We start from the raw sequence: 21,481 nt of genomic DNA on the forward strand, positions 1-21,481 counted from the left end.
GTGCATACCCCCGTATTCAATAACGTGTAAATGCTAGGAATGCCCCATTCTGCCCATGAACTTCCCATTTCCATGCCCATTTTTTTTACTTGCACATAATATTTAGGCACGTAAGTTCCAAATCTAATTAGTGCCAATAATTGCTTGTTAAAAAGCTAATTATTGGCACAAATTAGCTGTTCAATTAAATTGCATACATAAATTTGTGCACACATTTTTTGGCGTTTTTTAATAAAATTAAGGGGTTATTCTGTTCTATTCTTGTGACTTATACTCTGCACTAATCTCAACCACAGATTCTAGGCAAACAACAAACAATAGACATCTAACCAGATACAGACATTTACAATTGTAGATTAAAATGTAGGCAGTTGCATCATAATAGCAAAATAATACGTTTATAAAACTTTTTGAAAAAGAAAATAAGATGAAATTCATCTTAAATCCACCAAAAGATTATTCTACTGCTTACTTCCCTGATAACCAAAACTATTATCATTTAACAAATTTGAACAAACAGATTATACTGAAAGAAAATCAAGTTTTGAATATAGTACATATCACATTGCAGGCTGCTGTTTGACTGTAGTGAAGACCTGCTTAGTAGGGGTGGGGGGAGGGAGTGCAGCCAAAATTTCATATTTTTGTCTTTTTCTTGTTGTTGAAAAAGGGAAAGGAAATGGGATTTGATTTACTGCCTTTCTGTGGTTACATTGAGTAGAGAGGTGTGGTAGCCGTGTTAGTCCACTTTTAAAGGTAATCAATAGAAATAAAACAAAATAAAACATGGAAAAGAAAATAAGATGAGCAAATGTTGGTAGATGACAGTATATATGAGCGAAACATCAAAGCATTTGATGTCTATATGCATGGAGACAGGAGATGAGTGAAAACATCAAAGCATTTCAGTGACAGTCTAACAGGATGGGGGTGGATAGGTGAGAGTCAGGGAGACAGGAGAGCACTGCAATTTACAAAGCAATACAATTTTATGCTTTGTAATGGGCTAGAAAACCCAGATCTTTGTTAAGTCCTGTCTGGTGGGTGTCAAAATATTTAATCATTTTGACTTCAAAGGTCTTACGTTCCTGTATTTAAAGTTCCCTTTCAGGATCCTTACCATGACATCACTGGTACAGTGTTCTGGTTTTGTAAAGTGCTGTCCCACAGGCGTGACATTATGGTTTGTACTGGCATTTTTCATATGATGTCTATGTAAATTAAATCTCTTCTTTAGCATCTGACTTGTTTCTCCAATGTAGCAGCCTTCGTTGCATTTTTTACACTGAATGATATGTACCACATTGGAAGATGAGCATGTGAAAGATTCTTTAATGTTGAATATTTTTCCTTTGTGAATGATTGTGGGGTCCTGTGAGATATGTTTAAACTGTTTTATTGACGATATGTATAATACAAATCAACTTGGATTATTCATACAACATGGATCAGAATACAAAATCGACATTCCAACAACATACCCAACATCGTCAATCACTGTTTTTCGTTTTCTCCCCCCCTGCCCCCTTCCCCTCCTTACAACTTTTTATGTGTGAACATTTTTATTTGTCACAATTTTAATTGATGGAATCAAGTATAGAACAATACAAACTTTCGATGTATTAGCCTCTTGGTCTAGATCAATAAGTAAAAGAGAGAAGGAATACCAACTGAGCAATAACTTGGCTTGCCTGTTTCCATTACTTATTTTTGTTTAATCTTTAACTCCCTTTACTCCCTTATACCCTAACAGATATTCCAATAGGACAAATACAATCTGTCACAAGATTACTCCTTAAAGTTCAGTATCAAGGTTCCTCCCTCCCCCTCCCCCCACCCCACCTCCTCCCAAACCCCCTCCCTTGCTAAATTTCTCCATTTCCTAGTCTGCATGCTTGCCTAGACCATACTATTCCACACCTCCTTTAATAGCCCATGGCAACCTGTTCAAGATTTGGCTGCGAGCTCTTGGGGATATTTTATTAAGATATCGCTTCCAAGTGGCCAGGAACCTCTCCTGTCTTTTTGGCGATACTCGGGCTTCCCTAGATTCCCATAGCAGGAGTTGGTGAAGTTTATTCCTCCAGTACCAGAACGAGGAGGGGGGGAGGGGGGGTATCTGATACCCAATGATTAAGAATGCATTTCTTCCCAACTATACAGGACTTACTGAGCAACATTCTTTCTCCCCTTGTACCTCCTTCCCACTTTCCTGTGATACTAAACATCACTCTTTCAAAGGTAAAAATGACCGGGAACCCCAGTACCATACTTAAAAATTGCCTCACTCTCTGCCAAAACGCATTAATGTACCTGCACTGCCACATGCAATGTATAAAGGATGCTCCCCCCTGCTTGCACTTTTGGCATTGATCCGTATCTATAACCCCTGCATAAAAGGCCCTTTGTGGTGAGAAATACGCTCTATGCACTACCCGGAATTGGCATTCCTGCAGTTCTGCACTGTGGATAACCCTTGGTATCTCCTCCAGAGATCTTCTGATAATTGTCTCTGTTATGGGTGTTTGTCTGCCCTGACTCCACCTCCCTGCTACTTCAGTTACCTTCCTTACTGGTTGCCCCCTTCCCTATGCTGATGACTCCCAAATCTACCTTTCTACCCCTGATATCTCACCTTGCATCCAAACCAAAGTTTCAGCGTGATTGTCTGACATTGCTGTCTGGATGTCTCAACGCCACCTGAAATTAAATATGACCAAAACCGAGCTTCTCATTTTCCCCCCCAAACCCACCTCCCCGCTCCCCCCATTTTCTATTTCTGTTGATGGCTCTCTCATTCTCCCTGTCTCCTCAGCTCGAAACCTTGGGGTCATCTTTGACTCTTCTCTCTCCTTCTCTGCTCATATCCAGCAGATTGCCAAGACCTGTCGTTTCTTTCTTTACAACATCCGTAAAATCCGCCCCTTTCTTTCCGAGCACTCTACCAAAACCCTCATCCACACCCTTGTTACCTCTCGTTTAGACTACTGCAATCTGCTTCTTGCTGGCCTCCCACTTAGTCACCTCTCCCCTCTCCAGTCGGTTCAAAACTCTGCTGCCCGTCTCGTCCTCCGAGACCTTCAGTATGTCTTCCTCGGTCTGCCCTACTCTTTGTTGGACAGCCTGCAGCTCCGTTATTAGTTTAGCGTGTCTCTCCTCAAAGCCCTCCAATTTCTCCAGGATCAGCTGGAGCTTCGATCCCACCGTTTGCTCAACCGCCGCCCTCACCTCGTCGGTGATCTCCGCCGTCCAAGTTGAGCTGGGCGAGGGCGACGGCGGCGTGTTCTTATCCGCCATTATGTTTTCGCTGGTGCAACTTTTTTCTTTCAGTTCTTTTCTAGCCAGTTTCGTCGCCATCTGACCCGCAGCTGTTTCCCCCGTCTTCCAGAACGTAAGGCAGGTATCGGCAGACTGCCGGTCGTTGTCTCCCGAGGAGATGCGGGATAGAACTTGTGCAGGTTAGTTGAGGTGCCCCGGAGCAGCTCTGCCTCGCGTCTTTACTGCTCCATGCCTTCACCGGAAGTCCCTGCAGCTAGATATATTGCAAGGATGTGTGCCATTCTTTTCTTTTTGAGTCTGTGTTGGGAGCTTACTTCTAATTAGCTTGTGTTTTAAGTTGGGTGGATGTCGGAAAGCCAGCACTGGTGGAGGTGGGAATATCTCTTTCAGTAATTCATCCTCCTGGAGTAGAGGCTGCAGATCTCTTATGATTTTTCTTAAATTTTCCAGCTCTGAGTTGTATGTCACTATAAGGGGGATTCTGTCTGTGATTTTTTTTTCTTTGTACTGTAGCAGATTTTCCCTGGGTGTTTTGAGGGAGGAGGCAATATTCTTGGAGATTATTTTGGGGTTGTAGCCTTTTTGTTTGAAGGATGCAGTCAGGGTTTCGAGGTGTCTGTCTCTGTCCCCTGGGTCAGAGCAGATACGGTGGTATCTTGTGGCTTGGCTGTAAATAATGGATCTTTTTGTATGTGAAGGGTGGAAGCTGGAGTTGTGAAGGTAGCTGCATTTGTCTGTGGGTTTCTTGTATATGGATGTTTGTATATAGCCATCGCTGATTGAGACTGTGGTGTCCAAAAAATTGACTTTTTCTGGTGAGTAGTCAATTTTGAATCTGATTGTAGGATGGTATGTATTGAAGGAATTGTAAAATTGTTTCAGAGTTTCTTCCCCCCCCCCCCCCCCCCCCCCCCCACCAGTCCAAATCATAAAAATGTAATTGATGTACTGGTAGTATTTTAGCGGTTTGGTCTGGTATGTATTCAGTAATGTGGTTACATTCAAAGCGGTTTACATATTATATACAGGTACTTATTTTGTATCTGAGGGAATGGTGGGTTATGTGAGTTGCCCAGCGTTACGAAGAGTTGTAGTGGGAATTGAACCCAGTTCCCCAGGTTCTCAGGCTGCTGCACTAACCATTAGGCTGCTTCTTCATACATAAGTATATAAGCGTCACCTTACTGGGACAGACCACAGGTCCGTCAGGCCCAATATCCTGTTTCCAACAGTGGGCAGTCCAGGTCACAAGTACCTGACAGGATCCTAAAAGAGTAAAAAAGATTTCACGCAGCTTATCCTACGGGTCCTTTTACTAAGATGCACTTTAATACAGCCTGCAGTAGTGTAGGCGCGGGTTTTGGGTGCGCGCAGATCCATTTTTCAGCGTGCCTGTAAAAAAGGCCTTTTTAAATTTTTGCTGAAAATGGATGTGTGGCAAAATCAAAATTGGCACGTGTCCATTTTGGGTCTGAGACCTTACCGGCAGCCATTGACCTAGTGGTAAAATCTCACACGGTAACTGTGCGGTAATGACCTACATGCATCAAATGCCACTTGATACACATCCGAAAATAAAAATTATTTTTTGGACGCGTGTATCGGACGTGCGCCACAATTGAAATTACCGCAAGAGCCACACAGGAGCCGGGCTCTAACTCCATTTTGGTGCGTGTTGGGCATGCGTAGATGCTTATGCGGCTTAGCAAAAGGGCCCCCTAGGAAGTAGCATTGGATTTTCCTAAGTTCACCTTAATGGTGTATGGACGTCCAAATCTTTTTTAAAATTCTAATATGCTAACTGGTGTTTACTACATTCTCTGAATATTCTAAAATCCCAATGGGTGACCCCCTTTCACTGTCCAGCTGCATTCCCATCAGGATTTTGGATTATTTTCAACATCTATATTACTGATATTTGGAAACAAATATTTCTATTTACTCCTTTTAACAATCTTTGTTGTATAGCAGGTACTAGAAACTACGTTCACTATGATTTTCATAAGCTTTTCTTTGATGAAGAAGTGTTTTCTGGCCTATCCTCTGCTTTTTATTACAGCAGAGGTATGAACAGTATTGTACTGAGGCATTTTTATCTTTCTTTTTTGATTATATGTTGTTGGTATACCTGGAATCTCTCACCATAGTTTGTTTTTTACTTGGCAGTTTGTGTGTATGTTAAAATTACACTCCCAAATACCAGATGCATATTAGTGTACATATTTTACTTGAGTCAGTTATCAATACATAAGAACATAGGCGTAGCCATACTGGGTCAGACCAATGGTCCATCTAGCCCAGGATCCTGTTTTCCAAACAGTGGCCAAGCCAGGTAACAAGTAACTGGCAGAAACCCAAATCATGGCAACACTCCATACTACAAATCCCAGGGCAAGCAGTTGCTTTCCATGTCTTTCTCAATAGCAGACTGTGGACTTTTCCTCCAGGAATTTGTCCAAACTTTTTTTAAACCCAGATAAGCTAACCACTGTTACTACCTCCTCCGGCAAAGAGTTTCAAAGCTTAACTATTCATTGAGTGAAAAACATATTTCCTCCTATTTGTTTTAAAAGTATTTCCATGTAACTTCGAGTGTCCCCTAGTCTTTGTATTTTTGGAACGAGTAAAAAAATAGAAGCAATAATCTTTAGAAAATCTATTTAAAGTTTGCAGGTAAAAGTACCTGCGGACCAAGTGTGAAAATTATCCCTATGTGATTCGACTTGATTTGGGACCAGATGTGCTAAGTGTTATTCCTATGAGTGTAAAATGAAAAAAGGCCCTTCGGTATACCTCATCCTTGGTCTCCAATTCAGTGTGAATTACTCCTGAAAACCTGAGGTTACTCAGCCTACAGGCCCATGACTATCTCTCATTGATAGCTGCAGTGAAACAAGTCAGAACTTGAATTCTGAATCACCTTCTGAAAACAATGATTTCTTTTTTTTTCTTTGGCAGCGACAAAAGCTGATGGATTTGCACTATATTTCTTGGGAGAATGCAATAATGTAAGTATTTCCTAAAACAATACAAAATATGATATTACGAATATATTTCACAGTCTTTCCAGATTTCCTGTAACAATATTTCTGCAATATTGGTATGCTAGATGGAGGTGGGAATGTATAGATATAGACTGAATTTAATCAAAAATAGAAGCAAAAAAATCCACGTTGTCATGCAACATATTGCAAAACTAGCAGTTTCCATATTTTGTTCTTAAATCATTCATGTAGTTCTAAACATCTCAGTCTTCTAAACAATAAGAGGGAATAATAGCATAGTACTGGCTCATGGGGTCTTTTACAAAGGCACGCTAGTGCTTTTATTGCACACTAATGATTAGCATGTGCTAAATGCTTAGAGCTATATGGGCGTCTCTATTGTTTAGAGTGTACTTATTTTTAGCGTGCGCAGCCATGGAAGGATCATGGGCGGATCAGGAGCGTTACTTTAATTTATGTTAATTATTATATTATAAAGGGGGATCCGTGCCTAATTTAGGCACAGGGATTTACACCAAGGTGTTGTTGGTGTGAATGGTCATGCATAAATGCAGTCATGGTTCCTGGCGTGAAGAGCTATTCTGTAAACAGCACCTAACTTTAAGCTCCATTTATAAAATAACACTAAGCGCTATTTTTTTTTTTGCGCTGATTTTATAGGCACCATTTATAGAATTTAGTCCTAAATCCATAGACTTGAATTCTCAGAACCTTATGGTTCCATAAATATTCATGGTGTACACGGAGGGGCATTTTGTTTTTTATTTGTATTTGGAAAAAATCAACAAAACAAACGACTCTATCTTCTGACTGTGGACTGTCTGCTTTTTTTTGCTTCTCTTTGATAGAACTTGCAGTCAGGACTGTTGCTGAGTTAAATTCGGTGGGGCAGAGAAGACTTTAGCCCTAGTATACAGTGGACTGGTGGGAAGGTCCATTATTCATCCCCTAGTGCAGCTACACCAGCTTTCTTCCATAAAATGTCCTTGCTTTCCCCCTACCCTCAAATCCAGGAGTGGGCAACCTACAGGTCACATGTGGCCTGCGACTAACTTTTATGCGGTCCATGAGGTGTTGGAAGTGAGGGGGGTGGGGGCTTATTGTCGAAAGAGAAAGACGCCCATCTTTTGACACATCGCAAGATGGGCGTCCTTCTCACAGGGTCACCCAAATCGGCATAATCGAAAGCCAATTTTGGGCGTCCCCAACTGCTTTCCATCGCAGTGACGACCAAAGTTCCCGGGGGCATGTCGGAGGTGTAGCAAAGGCGGGACTTGGGCGTGCCTAACACATGGGCGTCCTCGACCCATAATGGAAAAAAAAAGGGCATCCCTGACAAACACTTGGATGACTTTACCTGGTCCTTTTTTTTCTTATGACCAAGCCACAAAAAGGTGCCTGAACTGACCAGATGACCACCGGAGGGAATCGGGGATGACCTCCACTAACCCCCTCCCACCCTCAAAAATATTTTTTGCCAGCCTCAAATATCATACCCAGCTCCATGACAGCAGTATGCAGGTCCCTGGAGCAGTTTTAGTGGGTGCAGTGCACTTCAGATAGGCAGACCCAGGCCCCCCCTCTACCTGTTAGACTTCTGGTGGAAAATGTGAGCCCTTCAAAGCCCACCAGAAACCCACTATACCCACATGTAGGTGCCTCCCTTCACCCCTTAGGGCTATGGTAGTGGTATACAGCTATGAGTACTGGGTTTTGGGGGGCTCAGCACACAAGGTAAGGGAGCTATATACCTGGGAGCTTTTTCTGAAGTCCACTGCAGTGCCCCCTAGGGTGCCCGGTTGGTGTCCTGGCATGTCAGGAGGACCAGTGCACTACGAATGCTGGCTCCTCCCATGACCAAAAGGCTTGCATTTGGTCATTTCTGAGATGGGCGTCCTTAGTTTCCATTATCGCCGAAAATCAGAAACGACCAAGTCTAAGGACGACCATCTCTATGGATGACCTAAATGTCAAGATTTGGGCGTCCCCGACCGTATTATCGAAATGAAAGGGATGCCCATCTTGCTTCAATAATACGGGTTTCCCCGCCCCTTTGCTGGGACGTCCTGCGAGGACGTCCTCAGGAAAACTTGGGCGCCCCTTTCGATTATACCCCTCCATATGTGCCAAGGCATCTCCCAGATTTTCCTTCCCTGCTTACCTCACATTGGAAGGGTTTTGAATATGAGGAAGTTCAGAGGGGGCAGGAGCTGACAAATGCCCAAGGCTTCATGCTGGCCGAGAGGGAGGGAACGAATTAATACAGCTTGGGGGGGGGGGGGAGGGTGGAAAGAAAGACAGAGATTCTGGAGACCATGGAGGTAAGGGAGGAGGTAAGGAAGGAAAGAAATGCTGGATACTAGGAGGTGGGAGAGGGAAGGAGAGAGATGTGGCATTCTCTGTATAAAGGTTGTCCACTCCTGCTGTAATTCCTATGCACCTCAGCTGCATACCTCTTCCCTTCCAGCAGTTGGAACCAAACAGTGAAATATATTTATGGAATACCTCATGGTTCATTCAACTAATCTATTAATCATGTGGGCCACAAGGAAAAGCTGGTTGGCAAAGAGACAGTTCTTTTCTCTGGCTGCCCTGCTTCCTACCTCTCGCAATGGTTCTGCCAGCCATTATAAAATAAGTTTGATTTTTTAAAAACTTGTATTTTTTTGTTTTGCTTTTTTGAATAGTACTTTATAAATACATTTAAATTTACTGGTAGAATATTGTTGCTAAGTGTTCTTTTCTCTTCCTAACAGAGCCTGTGTTTGTTCACGCCATTGGGAACAAAGGAAGGACATTTGCGGCTCACTCCAACGGGGCCCATTTCATATGGCACCACGATATCAGCACATGTAGCCAAATCCAGGAACACGCTGTTAGTAGAAGATATTCTGGGGGTAAATTGCATTGTGCTTTTAAAGGATGATGGACAGCTGATATGGTTGAGGTTTTAGGGAAAGAGGGTGAGATGAGAGGTGCTCAAAAAGCAGTGGCGTTTCTTGATCGACTGCCAGCCGGGGCGGAGGACCGCTGCGCACCCTCCCTCGGGTGCAGCATCGTCCTTCTCTCCTGGGTGCAGCATGATCCTCCCCCCGGCATACCACCTCCAACCCCCCCCCCCCCCCCCCCCCCGGTGCATTCTTCCTACCTGCTGGGAACAGCCACGTGGCTGTCGGCTCCGCTGGTTCCTTGCTCCCTCTGGCCAGGAACCAGAAGTAACAGCAGAGGGAGCAGGGAACCAGCAGAGCCAACAGCCATGCGGCTGCTCCCTGCACCCGGGGCAGACCGCACCCACCGCCCTGCCCTCGGTACGCCACTGTCAAAAAAGAGAAAAGAGTCATTTTCAAAGCTATAGATTATATTACCAAATTTTTTGAAGAGGAAAATGTTAGTTTTCTGGTCTGTAGTGTGATGCTGTTAGCCCAGGAAATACTCAGTATATATTTTAATTGATAGTTTTGTTTTCTTCCTATAACTAATGCAAATATTTCCATCAGAGTTAAACAGCTTAATTTTGGCTCATGCCTAGTCAGTTAAAGAGCACTTACAGATTGTCCACATTAACACATTTCTTGAGTGCATAAGTGTACAGAATACTGTAAGTTATGCATTCCCTTACCACATTTGGGCACATGCAGTTACATTAGAAGTATGGTTGATGTAACTCCATGTGCCTAAGAATATAAGTGTTGCCATACTGGGATAGACCAAAGGTCCATGAAGCCCAGAATCCTGCTTCCAACAGTGGCCAATCCAGGTCACAAGTACCTGGCAAGATCCCAGAACAGTAAAACAGATTTTATGCTGCTTATCCTAGAAATAAGCAGTGGATTTTCCCAAGCCCATCTTAATAATGGTTTATGGACTTTTAGAAAATTATCCAAACTTTTTTTTTCATTTCAAAATATTTTTTATTAAAGCTTAATCATACAAAATACATATAGCAATGTCATAATCATCAAAAAGATTACTAAACATCAGATAACAATCAATAAGTGTAACCCCCCTCCCACCTGAACAATCCCCTCCCCCAGTTAACCAACTACAAAATGGATAGAGAAGAGTCAGGACAGGCAGTCCACTGCACATAAGGGTCCCAGATATGAGAGTAAGCCAGTACGCTACGCAGAGCCGTTAGTTTAGACATCAAATGAATATGGGCTAGTTTCCGCAAAATAGCCCTAAGTCCTGGTAAGGTAGGTTTCTTCCAGGCCGCAGCTAGTATGAACTTACTTGCTACAAACACGTGAGAGTAGCTTATGGACAGCCACCTTCACACCCCGCAGTCTGAAATGCAGGAGACAGTGTTCTAACTTCAGGGAGTATGAAGTTTTGGTGAAAGAGAAAACAAATTTCAAAACATTAGTTCAGAATTCTTGTGCTTGAGGACAGGACCACCATATGTGGCCCATGCATAGGCGGTCGGTGGCCCAACTGTTTTGGGAGGCTAAAGGGGGCGGGGTTAGGGGGTGGGGCTTAAATCCATAATTGTCTGATAACACACAGAAAAAAATAAATAGATAAAAATAAAAGTCACAATACCTTTTATTAAATTTAGATATTAGATATGTATCATATGTCAAAGAATAAAGTGGTTGCTCAAAGCATATTCTAAGCACAATCGCTCAAATGCAAAACACTATGCACAACTTTGTGCAAAAACACACTCAGAACCTTACTGTACCATAACACTGGGCAGACCCTAATACACCAATATACCACCCATACGGAAAATGCAGACCGTTAACAATATGAAACAAGGGATCATATCATCACAATTTTCATGTAGAGCCACAAAACACCCTAATTCATGTTTAATGTGGGATAAAATGCCATAAATAAGTAAATAAATATAATCTTTTAATGTTGAGCACCTGATTCTCAAAGTGGACATATTCCAAACACTATAATGAAAATAAAATGATCTTTTCTACCTTTGTTGTCTGGTTGTCCGATTCTGCTGCTATCTGTTCTCAGTGCAGGTCAGGAAGTCATCCTAGTTAAATATCTCCCTGGCAACCCAGCCAACCCCCCCCCCCCTCCCCCTGCTCTCCCAGCAGTATGGTAAACAAACCATAAACCAATTTATACAACTGGTTACACAAGGCTAGAGGGCTTTCACTGCAGCTCCTGCTGTGAGGATGGAGGTAAATCAACAATTTAAACCTCTCAGAGCACAGCAGGGGAGACTTGGCCTGTCCAAGCCTCTTAAACCGGGCGTCTATGGGCCCATGTCTCCCACCATGCCGCACTGACGCCAGCACATTGGAGACCCTGTTTGAAATATAGCCACTAAATGCTTAGGCGTGCAATACCAACTATACAAAATTTTGTACTCATTTTCCATCAGAGCACTAGATACAGATACCTTAAGAAGCGATTTAAACACTTGTTCTCACTGAGAGTATTCATATGAAACTCCTAGAACAGACTCCCATTTAAGGAGATAGTGCATAACAGGTTTAGCATAAGAAAGAAGGGTTCTATAAAGTCGGGAAATCCCTCCCCTACCTCCCCCACCCACCATTGCCTGCTCCAGTTGGGATTCTGCCAACCCCAACTCACTTTGTGCTCTTCTGATAATTAAGTCTCACATTTGATGATACTGGAAAATATTAGAGGCCAGGAGCCCATATTCCTCTCGTATATCAGGGAGAAGAAGCAGTTCCCCCTCCTCCCAGATCTGCCCTAACTCACACAAACCTAGTCTCTCCCATGCCCGAAAAGAAGGATCCAGAGTGCCCGGGACAAACTGCGGAGCATAGCGAATACTTGTATGCAGAAAATACACCCTACCAGGAAAAGATTTCCCCCTAACTGTCCTCCAGGTTAATAAGGGCCCATGAATAAGCTGCGGAACCTCCCGAATCAATTCATGTAACAGAGGGTTGGGGAGCCACGGGACGGCCTTCAACGGGTATAAAGGAAGCCAGTTCTGCTCCAATGATTTCCATATCTTATCACCCCCCTGTACCCACTCTGCTAAAATGCGAAGATGGGCAACTCGATAATGCTTGAAAAAGAAAGAGACCCCCATTGCCCCTTGAGCTCTCATTTGATACATCACTGCTCTCTGCACACGAGGCGGACTCTTTTCCCAGATAAAGGAAAAGATTCTACTCTGTAAACCTCGGAAAAACCTATTTGGTAGGGTGATAGGGAGTGCCATAAATAGATAAAGTAACTCAGGCAGCAAAATCATCTTAACTGCATTGATACGCCCCAACCAAGAGATTGTCAGTCCCTCCCAACGATCGAGCTCCAAAAATAACTAGCAAATTTTACCTGGAAAATTAGCCTCATATAGATTTTGCAACCGACAGGTCAAATTGACACCTAAATACCGGATATGCCCCGGAGTCCACCGAAAGGGGAACCGCACCTCTAGAAAGAGTTTCTGATTAACCGGAATGGAAATATTAAGCGCTTCTGATTTGTTCATGTTAATTTTAAATCCCAAGATTTGGCTATATTCATGCAGCAGGGAAGTCACTACTGAAAAGGAAGTGATAGGGTTTGAAAGGGAGAGTAATATGTCTTCAGCAAACAAAAGAATCTTAGACTCAATTGTCCCCCTTCACAAGTCCTGGATATCCAGGTGTGCCTGGACTAGAATACCCAAAGGCTCTATAGCCAATGCAAACAGAAGGAGAGACGAGGCACTTCCCTGTCGTGTACCTCGAAACAACCGGAAAGCAGAGGAGCGCTGACCATTAACCCGAACTGAAGCACATGGGTCTTTCGTAAATAAGCCGAAGCCAATGCATAAAACTACTCGAAACCCCTACTCTATCTAAAATTCCAAACAGAAAGGGCCAGTGTACCCTATCAAATGCTTTTTCAGCATCTAGCAACAGTAAACAAAGTGAAACCCCCTCCATCTCAGCCCCATGAACAATATGAAGTGCTCTACGAATATTATCATGCATCTAATGCAACTGGACAAAACCAGCCTGATCTTCATGAATCAACAGAGGAAGATGCACCTGCTAACGTGAAGCTAGTATTTTGGTAAAAAGTTTATAATCAACCCCCAGTAGGGAAATAGGATGGTAAGAACTGCATAATTGAGAATCTTTACCAGGCTTCAGTATTAATGCAATAGTCGCCAACTTCCAAGACTCAGGGAGCCGATGGCCATCAATAAAAGAGTTAAACACTTTCAGCAGCAGGGGAGCCAAGAGTTTGCCAAAAACTTTATAAAATTTGTTTGTGAAGCCATTGGGACCCGGGGCTTTACCAGGAGCCAGCTCGCGAATTGCATGTAAAATTTCCTCTACCGCAATGGGCCTAGAGAGCCGCTGCTGCGCAGTGGTGGGTAAACTTGGTAGAGCCACTCAATCTAAATAGGCAGAGGTGACAGACTCTGATGGGTCAATATCCGAAGTATAAAGCTGTGTATAATATTCCCGAAACTGTTGCTGCAAATAGGCCGGGTCAGACCACACCTTACCGGCGGCGTCTCTAAGACTGGGAACATAAGTTCGACCTCGCCGCTGTTTAAACTGGTGAGCCAAATGCTTACTAGCTTTATTGCCAAACTCAAAGTGAGACTGACACACGCGTTGAAGTTGCTCAGTGACCTCAGCTACTTGTAGCTCAAATAACTCTTGCTGAATGTGATGCGCCCGATCTATCAAATGTGGAGCAGGCCCAGAAGCCTGCTGACCTATCAAGTGTTCCACCACCACTAGTCACTTGCGAAGCAAATCCTCCACTTGATGCCTTTCCCTCTGCACATGCGCTCACAACGCAATAAAATGACCCCACATTACTGCCTTAAAACCATCCCATAAAACATCCGGTTTAACCTCTCCAGTATCATTGAATTGGATATATTCTTTAATCAAGTTCTCTAACTGGAGAAGATAGGTCACATCCATCAGCAATGAGTCATCTAGACACCAATCAAAATGAGCTCTAGGCATCACTAATAAAGCTGCAACAACACAGGATTATGGTCAGATCATGTACGGGGTAGAATCTGATGATTCTGCACCACCCTAGGCAAGGAGTGGTCCCCAAGCCAAAAATCAATACGGGAAAAGGATTTATAAACAGAAGAGAAATAAGTATAAGTTTTACCTGAAGGATTAGCCAAATGCCAGAGGTCCAGCAACTGCCACTTTGCCAGAAAAGCACTTAACAGTAATCAATTCTGCTGTGCGTATTGGGCTGCCCCTGATGAATTATCCAGACGAGGATCCATAGTCAAGTTAAAATCACCCCCTATCAGCAAGGATCCCATCCTATGCTTTAGCAAGTGTTGATCCAGTTGGTGGAAAAAATTGCCATGGTCTACATTGGGCCCATAAATATTTACTAGGGTGCCTTTGGAAGTCCCCAAAGAAAAAACTACTAATACAAATCGGCCTCCCGGATCTCGAATTACTTTCTCAATTTGCCAAGGACAGGAATTATTAAAGGCGATCATGACCCCTTTAGTCTTAGACCCCCCCCCCCCCCCCCCCCCCCCGATTCGAGGCAAAATATGCCAAGGGAAATTTGGGATGGTGACAAAGGTATTCGTGTACTGGCCTCAAATGTGTGCCCTGAATCAGGGCGACATCAACCCTCAATCAAATCAACTCCTTGAGTAAGAGCTGGTGTTTCATAGGAGTGTTCAGCCCCCTTACATTCAGGAGCACTAATGATACATCAGACATCTAAGAGTATAAGACACTGAAGAGGAAAAACACTCGAGGTCTGACAATCAGCCCTCCTGCCCAATCCACAAACCACCCCTCCTCTCCCACTCTAGTCTTATCCTAAGCACAACTTCCCCTCTCCCCCCTCCCTCCCACCCACCCACCTCTTAACATTCCAAGATCCTCCCCCACCAGAGAAGAGGCATCTGATAGAGAAAGTGAAACCCAACTCCCATTCTTTCACCCCAACCAAAGATATAAAAAACTTATATTTGGAGCTTCCCCAAACATCATTCATAACCACATATAGTAACATAGAAGATAGGCTCCTCTACCCAGCCCATGCCATAGCAAAACAAGGTCAACAAGCAAAATATAACAAAGAATATTTCTTGAAATAATCAAATACATCATGGAAGTTTGCTCGCAGACTGCTGGTGTTGTAAGCGCTTGTGGCCTTTCTCCACCAGCTGCCACTTCAGGTGAGCCGAAATGGCCAGGTTGGATTTCTGTTTATTAGGAGTTCAAACAAAAAAAACAGCACCACGGGCCTTTAAAAATGGAACACAGTTCTTTAATGAATGAGCCTTGACAAAAAGACCCGACACGGGCCGTGTTTCGGTGACTAGCACCTGCGTCAGGGGTCACAGTGATGACGTGGAAAACTTGGGGAATAACTCGAATATATTCCTCTACAATATATTATTCCTTACCCCACGTCTCATATAGTAAAAGCTACAAAGCACCAAGGCACTTTCACTTTCTGTATCCAAATGGATGAAAAAGTTTTTTTTGTTTGGACTTTAGTTTGTACTTCGTTCCCTCTCTTTTGTTATATCCTGTTTATTAGGAGTTGCCATACGTGCAATCGGATCTCCCTCCGATAGGATCTCTCGGGCCTCTGCCACTGATTTAATCTGGTGCATGTGCCCATCTTTATAGAACACCAGAGCAAATGGATGGCACCAACGGTACCAAATGTCCATTTCTCGTAATTTCGCAGTAATTTGCTTTAACTCCGCACGGCAGAGTACAGAGTACGTATCCCAACGAAAATTAGGGATCTTCCTGGCCGCCTGCAACACTCGCTCTTTAAGTTTGTAATCCTGGAAACATGCGATGATATCCTTTTGATAGATTATTTCTCCCAGGGCCCAAAGCTCTATGTGTCCAGTCCAGGAGAACCACAGCAGGATCTACGGGCATGCTAGCCTCCGTAAGGAGCGAGCTCACCAAGCGCTGCACCACCACCTCACAGTCCAGGTATGCAGGTACCTCAGGCAAACCACGAAAACGTAGATTATGTCGATGGCCTCGATACTCAAGGTCTTCTAGTTTATCTGCCAATTGCTGGTGCCCTGAGCGGAGATCAGTGACCTGCTAGTCTAAAGAACCCATCGCCTCCACATGCTCCTAAAAACGTCCCTCCATCTCTTCAAGGCTGTTGCCTAGGTCGCATATCTCCCCCCTCCGATTGGCACCCAGTGAGGCCAAGTCTGAACGAACCCCCTTCAGATCCATCCGAATCTCCTTTAGCCAATCGCGCAGCTCGGGGAGCTGTAGCGCTTCTCCTTTATCAGAATTATCCCCGGATAGAAACATGTCTCGGGGGGAGAGATCCAAAGCTTGTTGCGGGGAGCGCGGATCCTCCGCCATCGGGCCTGCCACACAGTTCACGGCCGCACTGTTTGTATATGCAAACTGGGAAAGGCTTGCCTGTATGCTTACCCCGATCCACAGAGAAGCCTCACTACAGCAGAAATCCCTTTTCAAAACTTGCCAGTTGTTGCTAATGCTGGGGATTCGCAACAAATTTGGTCAAGGTGAGTGGGAGCTTTCTCCTTAAGCAGCCATGCTGCCTGGTGACATCACTTCCAAACCTTTTTTAAACCCTGCTAAGCTAAATGCTTTCACCACATTCTCTGGCAACAGATTCCAGAGTTTAATTACACGTTGATTGAATAAATATTTTCTCCGGTTTGTTTTAAATTTACTTCTTGGGGCCTGATGCTCAAAGCTTACCGTGCTAGCAACATCTGATTTAGACTGGTTCTAGCCTGTCTAGCAATTACGTCATTCAGCATCTAATGCATAGAGGAGTTCTACACAGTTTTTACCATTTGGGACAGCAGCTAACAATAATCCTATCCAAATGTATTACAAAGAGCTCATTAGTATTAAAATGAGCATTCCGAGCACTGCACAGATATTTCCGAGCGATGCACTGAAAAGAGAGTCTACCTTTAATGTGCAAAATTTTCCAGCAGGTCTGGAGCTGTTGTTGCATGAGGGTGACTTCTCTGAGGAGCAGTCTACTTGCACAACTTCTCGGTGGAGCAGTCTGCTTGCATATTTTAATAGTTTCTGCACGTGTGTGTGAAATGTGAAGGAGCTCTTGCCTGCATTTTCATTTTTGCTAAGGAAGAGCAAAACGGCTGATCAGCCAGTGGGAGGTCAGGGAACAACTCAGATACAAGCAGCCCCATGACAACAGTGAAATCCATCCTACAAGGGTGGAGAAACAAAAGCAGATAGCCAATTGGCTGGGGAAATCCCTTATGATGTCTGCTGTGTCATGAGTGACATCATTGAGTAGACATAGTTTAGTCCCGAAGTGGCAGAAAAAACAAGAGGAGAGTTTCAGGAGCTGCAGGAGGAAGGTGGAGCCAGCATCAGAGCACTGCAGAGGAATGGAGACAATGCAGCAGCAGGACAATGGAGCTGGCAACATAATTAAAATTATGTTCCTTTTTCCCTGGGCATGTGCAGAATAAGGACGTTAACCGAGAGACTGTTTTGTGCATGTGCAAAGTGCTTTCCCTACCGAGTTGCTTGCAGAATTTCCGTGCATCTAATTTGCATGCGATTTCCTTTGAGCATCAATTGCTGTTTAGAAATCGTTAAGTTCAACCACGGCTATAAACACACACGGTATTTAACATTGACTTTTGAGCATCTGTTCGTTAGTAACTTTATTGCATGCCCCCTAATCCTAGTATTTTTGAAAAGAGTAAACAAGCAATTCACTCCACTCAGCATTTTATAGACCTCTATCATTTCTCCCCTCAGCTGTCTCTTCTCCAAGCTGAAGAGCCCTAGTCATTTTAGCCTTTCCTCAGAGAGAAATTGTCGCAGCCACTTTATCATTTTTGTCTCCCTTCTCTGTACCTTTTCTGATTCCGCTGATACGGGGCTATACTAGTATTCTATAGGAACCTGAGCACCCAGGTGCTGATATTGAACAGCTGTCATCGTTCTGCATCGAAGCACCTACAAGGAGAGGTCCGTGTACAAAATTACCCCCTTACTGGATTTTTCCCTTAAATCTTCTTTTTATTATGCTACTCTAATTTGGTGAAGGACTGATGAGGAAATCATTAAGAAAACATATACATTCAATATAACCGTTAAGAGTTTGACTCCGTGCTAAGGACTAGATTCTATATATGTCGTCTGAAAAATCCATGCAGAAAAAGATATGCCTAGGAGTGTTCTCTAAAGTGCACCTAAATTTAGGCATACTTTATAGAATAGGCCTAAATTTCCCTGCGTTTTAATTAGACGCGGACCAGTGTATTCTAAATTAGACGTGGACCGGGGTGTATTCTATAACAATGTGAAATGTTTGTGACCCATCCATGGCCACGCCCCCTTTTCAACTGTGCAACTTAGAATTTACACGCATCGTGTTGCAGAATACGCTTAGTTCTGCGCATAAATTCTAATTAATGCCAATTAGTGTCAGTTGCTTTTTAAGTGGCAATTATCGGCGCTGATTGACTTGTTAACTAAGTTGTGCACGCAAATCCAAAATGTGACCGATGTGCATGCGCAATGTAAATCACGCTATGTAGAATCTAGGGGTAAATGTATAACTGCGCTTTTTATTAATTAGGGTGAAATCTATGCATATCTTTGGCATATTTTTAAAGAAGTTGTACCATTCTTTATGCTGCTTAATATAACTCATTTGATCACAATACAACCTTGTATCTTATCAACCGACTAGGCAAACGCTTTGACGGTACTATGTAAGCCACATTGAGCCTGCAAATAGGTACGAAAATGTGGGGTAGAAATGCAATAAATAAATAAATAAATAAATAAAATAAAACATAATTTAACTGGCCAGAAATGGCTCCTGGCCAGTTAAATCGCCTGTTGGAGGCTAACCACTAATTTTGAGCAGCACTTAACTGTTTAGTGCCGCTGAAAATAACCGGATTATGCCAAAATGAAAACTGGCTAATTTTGGGGGTGTTCGGGGTGGAGTCAGCACTTGGCCTGTTATGTGCTGATATTCAGAACGTAACCAGACAGATTGATTGCATAAATAGGACCGTGTAAAAGTCAGTCCTATATTTATGCGGTAACCCATAGATGGTTAAGTGCTGAATATCACACTTAACTGGGTATGTGTTAGCTGGCTCCATAATGCCAAAAATTCATTGCTGAAGCCCAGATATGGCCAGGTGTTGAATTTCCTGCTTTAATGCCAGCGGTGGTCAGCAATACTCTAATTACCAGTTTCTGAATATTGATCCCCTGGTGGATAGCGAAAGATGGTAGATGAAGACCATAATACCTCATCTAGGGGCCATTTTACTAAGCCGCGTGGGCGCTTATGCATGCCCAACATGCGCCAATTCGGAACTACTGCCTGGCTACCGCTTGGCCTGGGCGGTAATTTCATTTTGTATGTGTGTCCACTAAGTGCACTGCAAAATATATTTTATTTTCCTGCTCACAATGCTAGTGGAGGAGTGGCCTAGTGGTTAGAGCACCGGTCTTGTAATCCAGAGGTGTCCGGTTCAAATCCTGCTGCTGCTCCTTGTGATCTTGGGCAAGTCACTTAACCCTTCATTGCCTCAGGTACAAGCTTAGATTGTGAGCCCTCCTGGGACAGAGAAATATCCAGTATACCTGAATGTAACTCACCTTGAGCTACTACTGAAAAAGGTGTGAGCAAAATCTAAATAAATAACTAGGCTGTAATCATCAATGTACATGTGCTGATGATTACCACCTGGTTAACACATGAGACCTTACCGCTAAGTGAATGGGTGACGTGAGGTCTCAGGGCCAAAATGGACACACTCCAATTTTCATTTTGCCACAAGTCCATTTTCAGCCAAAAAAAAAGGCTTTTTTTTGCAGGTGCGCTGAAAAATGGACCTGCATGCGTCCAATACACGCGTCTACAACAGCACAAGCCATTTTTCAGCACACCTTAGTAGAAGGACCCCCTAGTCTTCTACTATCAATCTGTTCACTTCAAGTAGATGCACGTTGTATTTCCGTGTGAAACCACACATTCTCTCCTCCTGCTCCCATGTCCCTCACCCAACCTCTAAAAGTTGTATCACTGAAATGTATGTGTGTGTATGTTAGCTTGCCAGTGCTTTTTTTTTTATTGAACTCTTTACTGATGTATTTTTCTTTTCTGTTCCATATAGGATGAGCGATTTCCCAAAGGTACAGGACTGGACTCAGGGACTCGTATCCAGTCTGTTCTCTGTTTGCCGATTGTCACTGCAATTGGTGATCTGATTGGTATCCTAGAACTTCACCGACACTGGGGTAAAGAAGCCTTCCATCTCAGTCACCAGCAGGTGAGAGTATGTAATTCACTTCTGCAGTTAATGACTTCTAACACATTTCATCCAATTAAAAAGGCAGTTCATTGAGGAGATGGTCAGCATGGGAAGCTGTTCTTTCATGGCAGGCAGTATTTATTTACTTACTTTATTTATATTTAGCTCAGACCTTTTCAATATTAGTTCAAAGTGCGTTAAATTTGAGTACAGTAGATTTTCCAAGTCTATATGCAAGACAATGGAGGATTAAGTGACCATTCAGTGGGATTGGATTCTAGGATTTTCTATTCTCAGCCCCTTACTCTAACCGGTAAGTGGCTACTCCCATATCTGTAATCAGAGCATCTATTCTGCAAAAATCAGAGGTGTGCAAAAAATTAATGGGGGAGGGGACAGACCAAACTTGGTATCACCTGACTAGGGGAGAAAATTGGAAAAATTGAGACCATATTTGGATCACCTAAGCAGACCTAAATAGCTGCTGAAGGAAGGATACTTTGAGGGGCATAATCGAACGGGGATGACCATCTCTAAGGGCGCCCATCTCTAAGGACGTCGGCAGGGAAACCCGTATTATCAAAACAAGATGGGCGTCCATCTTTCATTTCGATAATACAGTCGGGGACACCCAAATCTCAACATTTAGGTGGACCTTAGAAATGGTCAACCTAAATGTTGAGATGGTCGATCTTAGAGATGGTCGTCCCCGGTTTTCGGCGATAATGGAAACTGAGGACGCCCATCTCAAAAACGACAAAATCCAAGGCATTTGGTCGTGGGAGGAGCCAGCATTCATAGTGCACTGGTCCCCTTCACATGCCAGGACACCAACCGGGCACCCTAGGGGGCACTGCAGTGGACTTCACAAATTGCTCCCAGGTGTATAGCTCCCTTACCTTCGGTGCTGAGCCCCCCAACCCCCCATACCCACTCCGCACAACTGTACACCACT

General features: G+C 43.5%; 1 protein-coding gene across 1 annotated transcript in view; it reads left to right on the forward strand.

Annotated features, from left to right (window-relative positions):
• The window catches only part of PDE10A (phosphodiesterase 10A), a 464,736-nt gene that overhangs the window by 292,927 nt on the left and 150,328 nt on the right, over positions 1–21,481 (forward strand). The window contains 3 exon segments of the mRNA XM_030198081.1: positions 6,238–6,287; positions 9,041–9,181; positions 20,389–20,544. Coding sequence (XP_030053941.1) covers positions 6,238–6,287; positions 9,041–9,181; positions 20,389–20,544 — 347 coding nt within the window.

The sequence above is a fragment of the Microcaecilia unicolor genome, chromosome 3 (genome assembly GCF_901765095.1).
Source record: "Microcaecilia unicolor chromosome 3, aMicUni1.1, whole genome shotgun sequence".
NCBI classification, from domain to species: domain Eukaryota; kingdom Metazoa; phylum Chordata; class Amphibia; order Gymnophiona; family Siphonopidae; genus Microcaecilia; species Microcaecilia unicolor.